The sequence below is a fragment of the Artemia sp. Qi Xiang Cuo genome, chromosome 1 (assembly GCF_049724085.1).
Source record: "Artemia sp. Qi Xiang Cuo chromosome 1, ASM4972408v1, whole genome shotgun sequence".
In the NCBI taxonomy this organism is placed as follows: domain Eukaryota; kingdom Metazoa; phylum Arthropoda; class Branchiopoda; order Anostraca; family Artemiidae; genus Artemia; species Artemia sp. Qi Xiang Cuo.
In genome coordinates this window covers 86529885-86543212 of record NC_142794.1, presented here as the reverse complement: position 1 = coordinate 86543212, position 13328 = coordinate 86529885, and the positions used below count along the sequence as shown (strand labels likewise).

The following is a 13328-nucleotide window of genomic DNA, read 5'->3' as shown; positions in this document are numbered from 1 at the left end:
ATAATTTATACCATCACCTAAAAAAGTATAGAATAACAACTTTGGCATGTTACATTTTTACACTATGTAAAAGAAATCTAAGATTATAGTCCTTCTTTAGTTATGATCATCAAACTGATAAAAAGTCGGCATCCAGGATTTTGGAATAAAAATAATAACAAAGAACCTGAATCATCTATTGGCTTTTGGAGCGAAGTTTTAGTCTTTTTTCTTAAAAAAAAAACAACACACTACGAAGATAAAGCGATCTCACTCTCGCTATAATTACTCTGTGCTATCTTACTATAGACATTGATTACACCCATTTTTAATATTCTAAATAACTAACTCTTTTGATGAATATTTATTTCTAATTCTTTTGTAATTACATATAATTTTGCCAACATTTTAACCCTTACGCAGGTCCTACTGTCTTTCACCTTGTAGACCAAAATTCCAAAAGTTCTGGTGCGTCTGTCAACAATTGTCAGAGACTTCAAATAAATGTTTTTCCAGTGTTTACACTATTCTGAGTTTCCACCCAAAAAAAAAAAAAAAAAAAAAAAAAAAAAAAAAAAAAAAAAAAAAATCAGACTGTGTCCACCAAAGAAGCACAAAATTAACGAAAAAAAAAATCCTTGATTTGTATTCCTCATCTTTCGCGTGTACACGAATGTTAATTTTCCCAAATTTTCAGAAAAAAAAAGATTAGCTCATTCAATGGTAGCCCAAAAATCGACGATAAGAAAACCAGCGGTCAGTATTTCTTGTTATGGTTCGCGTGTATACGAATTCTAGTTTTCAAGGACATTTCGGAGAGCCCAATTTCCTTCTTGGTAAATTTGAGGAAACCTTTAAATTTCGGGCGTACTGGAAGCACTGTCCTTCCCAAATATTTTCCCTCCAGGCGAAGGCTTCTTCTGGATAAACACAAATATAATAAAAGGTTCTACAAGGGCATAGAAATAGCAATTCTCTAAAAGGTATCACCGCGCGTTCGTCTCATTGCTGTTCCATCAAGAGAAATCTGAACTGTCACGGGTATATTAGTGAGGATTGACCAGCCTCTGCAGCTTGTCTTATATATGTGTTCTGGGTATATCAAATATTTTTTTTTGTCCCAGATGCTTATTTCCTTCCTTTTTTTTCTCCCGGGTATATACAGGGGACCTTTTTGCAAAGAGATAGAAAATTCCATTAAAAACCTCATGAAATCCAAATAATCTATCGACAGATCAAAAATTGCCTCCTCCCCCCCGTACACACACAAAAAGATCAAAGGACACACATTATATATATATATATATATATATATATATATATATATATATATATATATATATATATATATATATATATATATATATATATATATATATATATATATATATATATATATATATATATATATATATATATATATATATATATATATATATATATTAAAATAGCCGGTAAAATTATGGTAATAAGTCCCGTAAAAAAAAAACAAAACAACAACAACATAATGATCCTTCTGGCAACCATGGGAGCAAACCTTGCCATAACAAACACGCGCACAAAAAAAAACATACTTTTTAATTCTCCGAGAGCCGCCGCGACGTACTCACTCGTGTTTGTTCCATCAAGAATAGTAAGTAGGATTTTCGTCAAGAAAAGAAGATCCTTGAAGCCGTAGAATCCGAAGTAGACAAGCTCACGAGCCAGTTTCACCACTTCAAATGTGAGAATGTTGCGGCCTTTTTCGTCAAATTTCCACATGTCACTGGATAATTCAAGCAAGTAACTCTTAACGAAACTAAGTGTATCAGCAAATTTCTCATGAATACCAGTTACGGACTTGCTGCCTAATCGTTTTGCGTCATAGCTAGAGAAAACAAAATGACAATTAATCAGAGTGCATTCAAGCATCCCTTGTCCGGCTAATCCTAACTTCCCCAGAAGTAATATATAAAAGATAATTAGAAATCCTTATCCGATCACGTTCTGGCTGAACGCTTATGGACAAATAGGTGAATAACAACAATGATCACATCAACTCCAATTTACACAAAGCTTATTTGTAGATCCCTGTAGGTGTGCCCCTTTTTACAATTACTATTGCTTATTTGGCTTTCTTTACACTTACTATAGTTTATTCAAATGTTTACTCTTTTTAAACATATGAAGTAGTGGTAGAGATAACTGAGCAATTTTTTTCAAGCTTGTATAATAAATACGCCTTATTAACTAGTAAGTGTAAAAAGGTCAGGCTTACTTATTTAGAATATTGATCTACAGGAATATGCTGGACCGAAAACAAATTGTGCCCGTTTAATGAAAATGGCTCAGTTTGCAGCCCGTTTTTACAATTCAGGTTTTTGGTGTTCGGCTTCAAATTTAACAATTCAGATTTCGGGTTTTAAAACGCATAAAAAAAAATCTTCTTTACTTGTGAGATTTTTTTCAATCGTATTAATCAACCAATACAGTGGTAGAACTCAGATTTTTGGGTCAAATGTCCGATTCAGGGCTCACAAATTCAACTCCCATGTTATACCTCACATGCTAAAAAAAGATATAAAAAAAATTACTTTGTAAATTGTTTATAATTTACACTAAAATTTATAACGTAATACATCAAACAATTCAGAATTTATAAGCAATTTATAAAATAAATAATATATCAAGTACAAATGTAGAATTCAGCTTTCTGGGATTAAGCATTAGAATCCAGCAATTCAATTTTTTTGTTTTAAAATACATAGAAGCAGTAGACTGCTTCGCTTATCAAATATTTACAATAATCCCCATTATCTTAGCAAGCATTGACCAATCTCTTCATTTTATTGTCTTTTAACAGGAAAAAAAATTCGCAGGGAAAAAAACATACAGGAAAAAATGTATGGTCTTACTATTATGGGTAGACCTATAAATAGATGAATAGACAGATATTTATTGATTGACAGTCAACAATAATAGCATATAAAAAATCATATGCAAGGATCTAAGGCCGGGAATACAGGGCAACTACTTCGTCCATCTTTTGTTTTGTAGTAAATATTATTAGTTACTTGTAGCACTATTATTTTATAGTAAATAGCATCGTATATCCCCCGCAAGACCCTATAGCCGGGAATGCTGGAGACTATTTCATCCATCTTTTTTTTGTATTATCATTTTATTTATTCAATAGTAGAATTCAGTTTTGCGGTTTTACAGCACATGAAAGAGAAAAATACTTCACCTATTAAACCATGTGATTGATGAAACAGGAGATGTAAAAAATAGAAAAGAGAAAATTAGCATTAACTAAAAACTAAAAATTAGAAAAGGATAAAAAGGAAAAGTAGAATAAATTAGAAAATCAGGAAATGAAAAAAGAAAAATTAGACACAAAACAACACTTAAATAAAATGACAAGCCAACGGCAGACATTTCGAAGAGTATCAAACTTTTTCTTTTAAAACCCAATTAAACGTTTTGTAATAAGTCCCATTGTTTCACCAAGCTCTTTGATTTATCTGATTATTTTATTTTCTGATAGCAGCAGAAAAAAAGATTGTAAGGTCTTGTTATCATGGATAGACTTATAGACTACTTTTTAGCCAGCTACCAACAATGCGGAGTTCATTTACTCACGAGCTCAAAAATGAATTGAATATCGTCAAATGATTGATTAAGCTTCCAAATTATTGGTTCAAAAAGAACACTTGATTCATCTCTAGTCTCCTGCCATTGTCTTCTGTATGCGGCAATCAAGCATCTATCCAGGATTTTTGTTCAGGGGCAATTTTTGTCTTGTATAAAAAAAAAAAAAAAAAAAAAAACGCATCAACAATTTGTTTATATATATTTTCGTTACTTTTTTACGAGTTTGAGAAAAATTTCGAAGGGGGAGGGTTAAACCCAGTTCTCTTGGATACAGCCTTGGGGACAGGCATCAAAATTTGCTTCCCAAGTTGTTCTTGGCACAAAAGATGGTGGATGGTAGGATAGAAGCTGAAAGACATTTGGGTACCAAAGGAGTCAAATTTAAAATCCAGGTGAAGACGAAAAATAACAAAGAGCAAAAAAAAATTGTAGAAGGTGCATCATGCTCCTTACGCACAGATGTTTAGTTTTCCAGGTACATAATACATAGAAATATCGTAAAATCTAAGTCATTCTCTAATGCGCCCCTAATGCGGTTATAGCAAAAGTCCGCAAATTGAACTGTAATCTAAAAATGTTCCCCATTATCAAAAACTAAATCAATTATTTTATAATTTATACAAAAAAAACAAAAAACAATGGCACCGGGCCACAAAAAAAAACAAAGAAAAAAAGTAAACAATATAAAAAATAACTAAAAAAAAATAAAAAGAATAAATTAAACAAGGCAATAAAAAGACATACGCAAACACAATCAAGATCTCCTAAGAAAATATGTACTTCCAAATCAGCGGCAAATATGCTTTTTGTACGCAGTCAACGCATGCTCTTGCACTAATGGTTCAGCATCATCAGATCTGCCGTTTATATAATTAAAGAAGTAAAGAGAACTAAAACGAATAAATGACAAAGACAGAAAATCTTACTCTTCGATGCTCAATTTCCTTGGGATTTCCGACCATGGTCTGCCATATCTAACTTGGTTTACACGCTCCTGAGGATCTCTATCGACATGCATGTGCAACATTAATCGACAGAATGATGCGCGTAGCCCACAAGGAAGTTTCTTGTCAGACATACATCTACAAAACAAATGTTTGCTTAGCAGCAGTAAAATAGGTTATAAAAAGAAATAAATATACACGCGTCATCTTTTCATGAACAATGCTCTGAGCCCACTTAGAAGGTGGCCAAAGCAGAAGCATCAGACAAAATGGGGTGAGGGAGGAGCGTTCCCCAGTGTGTCAGTCATAGATAGGCCCGCCACAGTTCAAAGGGCAGAAAATAGAGACTTAGGGACCAATTTTCATTCGAAAAAGAGACAATTTCGGAGCCATAACTCCCTTTCAGAAAGTCTTAGGAAAGAAAAAAGTAGCGCAATTAGATACTCAGATTTCCTGGAAAAGCCTTTCCAAACATGATCATACACTACATAGATTTTGCAGATACAAATACCGAGGAGACGTTTGCATTTTTAATTTACGTTGTTCACTCTCAGTCAGCCGAGAACCAGAAGCCATTCTTTTTTGTTGTAGCTTAGAGTACATTTTTTGCCTCTATATTCATACATATAAAGTCGAATATATGTCTGTCTGTGTGTCCTGTATACATTACTATACTCTTTACATGATCGCCAAAAAAACTTTAGGAAATTATTGAGTACACTCTTATGAAGGTTTTAGGCATAAATTCCTCTCTCCAAGGCCCTCTTAATCTTTCGAACTATTTTCGCACAGACTGAAATTAGAGATGCCTGAACGAAAATACTTGTGTTTAATGTACTTGATTGACTTATTTCTGCTCTAACGAGAACTTTAACATAAACAGTCTTTAAAAATGCAAATATTTATCAACAATAAACACATTTACAAGTGAGAAAGTTCTCTTAGAGTGAATATATTGTCCAAAGAAAATGGTAAACTTATAAGCGTAGGATCCCCGACGATTAAAAACATGGAAACATAGGAGTTATAATTTACTAGCACCTGTAACAGTTTTGCGTCTGGGGACTACATTAAAAAGTAGGAAATTTCAAAGAAACTTGAATAATTTGCATAGTTATCTTTTATTTTTTAGTATTAAATAATTTTTTCTAAAGAAACCTTTTAAGTACAAATCCAGTCTACACGAAGTACGCTTATGTTAGCTTGAGGATATCTTGACAAGTTAAATAGGCCGGCTGACTTAAAAGCAGTTAGGTCTAGTAGTGACGAAATTCTACTTTTATTTACCGCCCCCTAAATTTCTAAAGTACCTGAAAAGAAAATCATGCAATACTTTAGTGTAGGTGAAAAAAGTAACAAAACAACAGAAGAGAGATGGCCTTATGTTTTTGACATAAGGGGCACTTTTCAATCTAGGTTTTCAATATTCTTCGATTCTATTACATTTGTTGATAGCATATATTCAGCTCTTTGTAGCACTGTCTTGGTCATCCACTATAATTTTGGCATGACCTTCTAGATTTATTAATAAGCATTCCCTTTAATATGTGCTACAGTGACTTCATAGAATTTTTTTTCCATTTCTATGCTGAGCTAAATCAAAATTTATTTTTTAGGAGGAGGGTTACCGGAGCCAAGGATCAATCTTTTCTTTGAAGTATCAAAGACATCAAAATAAAACATATTGTAACCCTAGGCCCGTCTTATGTCTATTTATCCCTGAGATTTTCTTTAGGCCGTTTCAAAATTATGAAGTTTTTAAGACAGTATCACTTTTCGTCAGTGTTTCCACATTGAACCGTGAAAATAAGCATTAAAAATCACTAGATTTAAAAATTCAAGGGAATGCTACACTGCTGTTGAGCTGCTTCGCTTCACATTTTCTAGATATTAATTATCCAACAACGCTCGACGGTTAAGTTAATAATCCTAAACTATTTTTGTTTTCAAATTAAATCTCTAAATTGAAAAATACGATTGTTATTTTACATGCGAGGAGAATTATCCAGAGGAGAATTTTGAATTAGGTTCCTCAGAGAATTTACGCGGAGGGAATTTTCCACAGGGGAAGGGGATTCCGCAGAAATAATTTTCCACGGCGGGAATTTTCCATGGAATGGTAGTTTTTCCGCAGGGCGGGGTGGGGGGGGGGGGAATTTCCCGGAGCAACAAATTTTTCATGAGTTTCTTTTCTTTTGAGATCACAACAAGGTGCGACATTTGAGATGCTACACAATAAAAGGACACCCAAGCGTTCTCCGAGAAGCAAATTGACAGAACCCTACCATGTGCTAGCCAACTGGATGCAGGGAAAAAAGGGTGTCATAAGGATAATAGACTAGCGTATTTACCGATTTTGTTACATGATCAAGGGAGATGAAACCGCGTAGACAGTAAATGGACAATAGCTGAGAATTAGAATTTGATTTTGGTGTGATAATTTGAAAACGGGTTTTCGGAAGGTATCTAAAGATGTTTTTACTGGTCACGCCACAGAAAAACACTACAAATCAGATGTTACCACAGAACAGTTGATGAAAGAAAGTTGTCGGTCTCTAATCTAATAGCATCAAGTATGATAGCAAAATATTAACAAAATCCTTTTTCGACCGACTCAGAGGAACGTAAATTTACAAACGAAAACTGTCTTTGTGGTATTTTAAAGGGCTTAGCTTCACCAAGTGAGGAGAGGGATGGATACAGCATTTGCAATTTCTAGTCTAATTATGGTTTCTGATAACAAAGAAAAACTTTTACACAATTAGCATTGATAATTCGATTTTTCGGTTGATAATTCGGAAGTATTAAATTAAAAATAAGCTTATTTTAAACTGATAAACATATTCCTAATTTTATTGACACCTTGTCATACCGACTTATATAGAAAAATATGACGTAGCAAGAATATACATTTCTAGTTTTTTTTTTTTTTTTTTTTTTTTAAAATAAACGACAATGATTTATAGCATCATTGTCCTCTTATGTTCTTGTTTTCTGAACAAGATGTCTTGCTTTAACCAAGAACTAATAATAAGAACCAATTTATTAGGGGTTTAAATTTAATTAAGTTAATTGAAATGACTAATGGTTAAATTTAATTAATTAATTTTACTAAAGCTAGTTAATGATTTATAATACAGGAAATAGGAAAGGAGCAATACCTACGTATCTACGTATACCAATTCCCGATGCAGTATAAGATGCGTGGTTTTTACATGTAAGAAATACCAAATTCATATCTTTTGCGTTTCAGAGCTACAAGCTCCCTCAGCTTCCTGTCTGATAACCAAAATGGCAATATATTTTCCTGGTTGTGAATTTATATTTTATTCAGTTATCCCTTTTGATTTGTTTTAGTTATAATATATGCATAACTGATTTCCAAAACATGGCAATACATCCGACTATTTCCAAAGTAAGTCAGTAACTTCAAGCTGCGATTTCTCAAAGTTAATTTTTAAGAGATTTTACTCAGATTTCTGGCAGCCACTCCCAATCGCAATGGAGAAAACTTGTGCTTTCTAAAACTGGATGAATTCTTTAAGACAATCACTCGAGAACTTAAGTAGCTTAGGTTCCCCTTCCTTACTAAGATTTCTTTATTTAGAAAGTGATCTCAGAATAGAAGACAAGCTACAAAGGACGTTCTGTTTAACTTTTCTCTGTTTGTTGTTTATGAGTTAATTAGTTTAACAAGTGGAAAACTCCTCAAGTGAAACTCTATACTCAGCCAACCCTTAATTTGACAAACAAAAGTCAAATAAAGCTATAAGGCCTAGCTGAAAAAAATATCATTTATGTAATGACGAAAGATTAGGAAAAAACTTTCTTTTCTTACAATGTTGATACTGAAAAACAACGAGGATATCGATCTAACGTATAATCGCATCTACTATATAGTAGCATAATTGTAGAGCCATCTCTGGGCGGGGGAGGGGGCACCCAGGTCAGCTGCCCCGGGTGCAATAGCTCGGAAGGGAAGACGTGGCTAGGGGATTGCCCACTCTGATCTAAATTTTCAATTTGATTTATCTTTTTTGATTATTTGAGCAGGGAGAGGGTACCTGTGATTCTATTTTCCCTTGGCACCCCCAACCCTAGGAACGGCTCTGCGTAATTGTTTAGTAATGTTTCGTAATTGTAAAGACGTATATATACCTAAGGTAATGTATCTAACTAATGAATATAACTTCACATTTTGTTTGTCTTTTGTATGGGCTAGCTACTCATACAGCTGACAATTATCTAGAACAATGGCTCCCAATGTTTTTTGGCTAAGCTCAATCTACAGTATCTCTATAATCTCAGTAATTCCCCCTCCCCCACCAGGAAAAATAATCTTTGAAAAAGGTCTATTCGCTGGGATGTCGAACATCATAAATAATTAACAGCCCAACAAAGCTCGTAAAAAAAATAAAAAAGAAGACTTACTTCAAAATAAGGTCCACAGTTAGGTCTTTCGAAAATGCATTAATAGCGAGACATTGTCTATCTAGGCACATATTTGAAATCAAATTTATTTGCTGTCTATAGTAATTAAGAATCTTCAAGTCGTTTTTTCGACCTAATTAGTTTTTATCTCCAGAAGCAAAATTATCAAACAACCATTTCTCCAAGTTTTATAACAAGGCAACGGCCACATGAAGCGCAGGATTTTTTTTATGACCAGATTAATACACTTCGTGTCCTTCAACAAAACTAAAAATAAGAGTAGATATTTATTAACAAGAGAATTAAGGGATACTTAGTACATGAGGGCAAGGGCTAGTAAAAGTTTGTCTATTATTTCTGTGCCAGATTCATCCACTCCGTGTAATAAAATCGACGGCACTATCTGAAATCCAGCTGATATGCCTAGTTAACATTGAGATTCTCTGGTCTTCCAAAGAAAATTTCGAGAAAAAAAGAAGATGAAGTCTCCTATATATACCTCTCTAGAAAACAAAACCAAATGTTTTTTTTGCAATACTTCGACAGTTTTTTTTGCATCATTTTACAAATGCTAAAGCCATGCCTGGAAACTCCACAAAATTTGGTCCAAACACAACTCTCCCCGGGCCCACCCTGCAGTGGCAATTCTTGATAAATATAGCAAAGAAATTCCATCGGCTTTGAGTTGTTTTCTTCTCGGGTAGCTTTTGTGCAGCGAGGAGTTGTTAGTAGTGTACTCACATGAATATCACGATTATCTCTCAACGTACTGCTTCAACAGAAACTGACGTGGATGAATAAGTTACTACATCAATATTAATAGACTTTAATTATTGTTAAACCACCGAACAGTTAGAATTACCTGCAATAAAACCATAGTGAAAAGAATGTCAGGTCATATGAACAGCAGACAGTGAAAGCACAAACAAAATTATTTAACCACTCATAGTCGTATTAGAACTAAGTATTTTCAAGGCACAAGCAAAAATCGGAAAGAAAACCTGAATAATAAAAAATACTCAATAAAATTTACAGGTTTGAGAATGAAGAATATGCTTAAATTACATTAATCGAAACAACCAACCTATTAATTTACACTTTGTTGCTAGTCCTTTTACAGATCTGTTATTGTGTCTTTCTTTGTAACAGATAGGTTGGTTAAAATAACCTCCGACCGACAGTATGTTTATTGATCAACAGTGTAATGTAGGTAACCGAAACTTTAAAAACGGAATTTTGATAACAATAAATATATCAAAACAACTTGCTTCTTATGCTGATTCCAAAGATTTGAAGTTCATTACTTTCAATTTTACTCATCAAAAGCTACGAGTCTGAAAATAGTTACCTGATTTTCGAAAAAGGGAGGAAACACCACCAAAAGTCAAAAGATCTTAACAAAACTCCCACCATCAGATTCAGCATATCAGAGAAAGAGATTCCAAGCTCTTGTCTCCAAAAATATGAATTTTGCATTTTCTGGCAGGTGGAAGGGGATTTCCTGTTATGATTTGAAAGACAGTCAAAAATTAAATAAATAAATAAAAAATTAACAGAAAGTAAGATGCAGCATTAATACTTAAAACAAACAGAAATTATTCTGTATGTGAGGGGGGCTGCCCTTTTCTCAACGCTCGCTCTTCACTTTTAAGTTTGACTTTTTTCCTGATTCTTTAAGAAAGACTATTCAAACACAAGGGACCTTATTTTGAATGAGAAGTATTTTTAAAGAGCTTAAGACTTTTGCGTAAAGAGCGAGGGTTATGAAGGTACAGCCCCTTTATGTAAAGAATAATTTCTGTTCGTTTTAAGTTTTAATGCTGCTCCTTACTTTCAGTTGAATTTTTTTTTTTTTTTTGATTTATAAATGTAATGTAACCAACTAGGTAAAAGTTTTAAAAAAAATTAGGTTTTAGGCACACAAACAAATAAATGCCAAAAACTATGCAACATCCCATCGAGCAAAGTTATGCGCACTAGCTCATTCTTAAGCTAGTACTGCAGTAGTTCTAACTATATGAATACTCACGGCAAGATAACATAATAGAATATATAAAAACAATACATGTATGAAGTTATGTGCATCTATAAACATATATGCCACATTTGAGCTCTTTGCAATTGATCAGATACAAGTTTGAAAACTTCAGAAAGCAGCAAGCTGCGACGAAGGAATATTAATTCGCCTTTTATATCATGTTATACTTGAAATAAAGCGTGGAGTGAGCAATGAATGGCCAGGGCTTCGGACCCTTAACAAGTCATCGCCTTTCTGTTTCTTGGATAGTCTCTCTTTACTGGTATGTTCAGGGACTGTTTAAATGAAACGGATGTAGAAGTGCTAAAAAGGGCGTGGGGCCTGTTGAAAAGAGAGAAGTCGGTTAAGAAAATATGTTAATTCTGTACTTCTGGAACCCAATGCTCATCCTCAGGGGTGCCGCTGGGGTCCTGCTTCTACTGATTTACTCGCGTTCATGAAGGGTGTTATGTCTCAGCCTCACAGCAGAATTTCGGCCGAATCCCAGTTTTGACTTTAAAGTTAATTTGAAACATCACTTTAAAAATCACAGCCAGAAACAATATTCTGCATATGAAACGCCAAATTTCTAGTTCAAAAACTTTGAAAGTTCCAGCACAGCTGATCAGAAGCACAAGAAAGGCCAAATCACTTAAGTTAATGGCTGTCTTAAGTTCATGGCTGTCTTATTTCGTGGCTCCTAATTTTTCTGCGATTAATATTATTTTAATAATATTTAATATTATTTTTATATAGTATAATTTGAATAAATATCAAGAAACATAACAAATACACAAAACACAATACAAAACAAACGAAACCTTTTTTTTCAATCAGAACTTTGTAGATAGCTGCTTTCAACAGGTCAAGTACTATTTTGAAGGATTGGGTAACTGATAATCTTATAGTACCCAAAACGAACGCATCTTTGTGTTAAGGTCGCATTATTGGAGCATTTGATTCCCGCAATTTAGAATTGACCTCGGCTGGCCATTTCCAAGCAACAATTCAAGGGTAATTAACTGTTGTACAGCATCATAAAAGAGACGAAGATGAGAAACGCTATTTGAAACACAGGTGACACAAACCAAATTCTCCTGCTTTTTGTCACACCAAAGAGAAATCAGACGAATCACGTGCATACATTAAGCAGAACGCAATACGCGCTAAATTTTTTTGGAAGGTTCTGTATTTTGGTGGTTCTGATTAATACCATTAATTCTGCTTAATTCTGGGGATATCCTGTGTAGGACACAGATAAAGAGAGTAAAAATTCAGAATTTTGTAATGTGGGCTAAAAAAAAGTCCTTGAAAAACAAAATGACGATGTTTAGAAGGCTATAATGCATATTTTCAAATAGACGATAATATTGTACTATAAAATTTTATATTTGTCAAATTCAAAAAGGAACAAATTCCATAGAACCATTCCAGAAATAGAACAACTTTATTATTTTGCCTAAAATAGAAAGTCAGATCTAGGGTCTGAGTAGGCATGTTTTATAATTTTTATCGACAAAAAAATTTCAGTTTATTCCAAATCTAAACGCATTTCATAATTTTCGTTAAACAAAGCTTGAACTAAGAAGGTGATTGTTTTCCCCGTTAATGTAAATAAGTCCACCTTGACTTGTTCACTCAAATTTTACTTGTAAAACTACGTATTACAGGTTAAATTATATCGCTAATAAAAAATACCGAACAAGAAGAAAAAAAGAAAAATAGAAGAACAGAAGAAATAGAAGAAAAAACAATAAATACCTGGTAGATATTAATATATCATGGTTGGCATTCTTCAAAACACTTTTGCAAATTAACTCTTGCGTGGCAGGAATGGCAGTGTGATTTGAAACATAGAGATCGCTCAGGCAGTCCAAAAACCTGGATTCCCACTGACTAGCATTATCACGAACGAGTCCAACAAATGTTTCTATTTCGGTTTCCGTTACATGCTTCTCCATTAGCTTCCCATTGTTTTCAAGTAAGGCAGAGATTGTTTCCTCAGCCAGTATATCATGACCAATTTGCTTCTGCATAAATCCAAAATATTTGGCAATGTACTCCTAGAAAGACATTCATTTGAATAAATTATACTTTAAAAGGGGTTGACCAAATTTCGAGGGGAAGTGGGCAAATAAGAAAAGAACAACACATATTTTGTTTTTCAAAAAGTAAACATGATTGATTTTAAATATTGTGCTGAAATGATTATAGCCATGAATTTAAATATAAAAATAAAACTTCAATTTAAATATGAATTCACATATTTAATGTGAATGTCTTTATATTCAATTTTCAATTAAATTTTTCATCCTTTAAATAAA

The 13328-nt window shown here is 33.4% G+C and overlaps 1 protein-coding gene across 1 annotated transcript in view; it reads right to left on the bottom strand.

Annotated features, from left to right (window-relative positions):
- Positions 1–13328, bottom strand: part of LOC148956863 (inositol 1,4,5-trisphosphate receptor-like) — a 166979-nt gene that overhangs the window by 114111 nt on the left and 39540 nt on the right. The window contains 4 exon segments of the mRNA XM_089092350.1: positions 1554–1846; positions 4539–4694; positions 8988–9124; positions 12690–13067. Of these exon segments, the coding sequence (XP_088948476.1) occupies positions 1554–1846; positions 4539–4694; positions 8988–9124; positions 12690–13067 (964 nt within the window).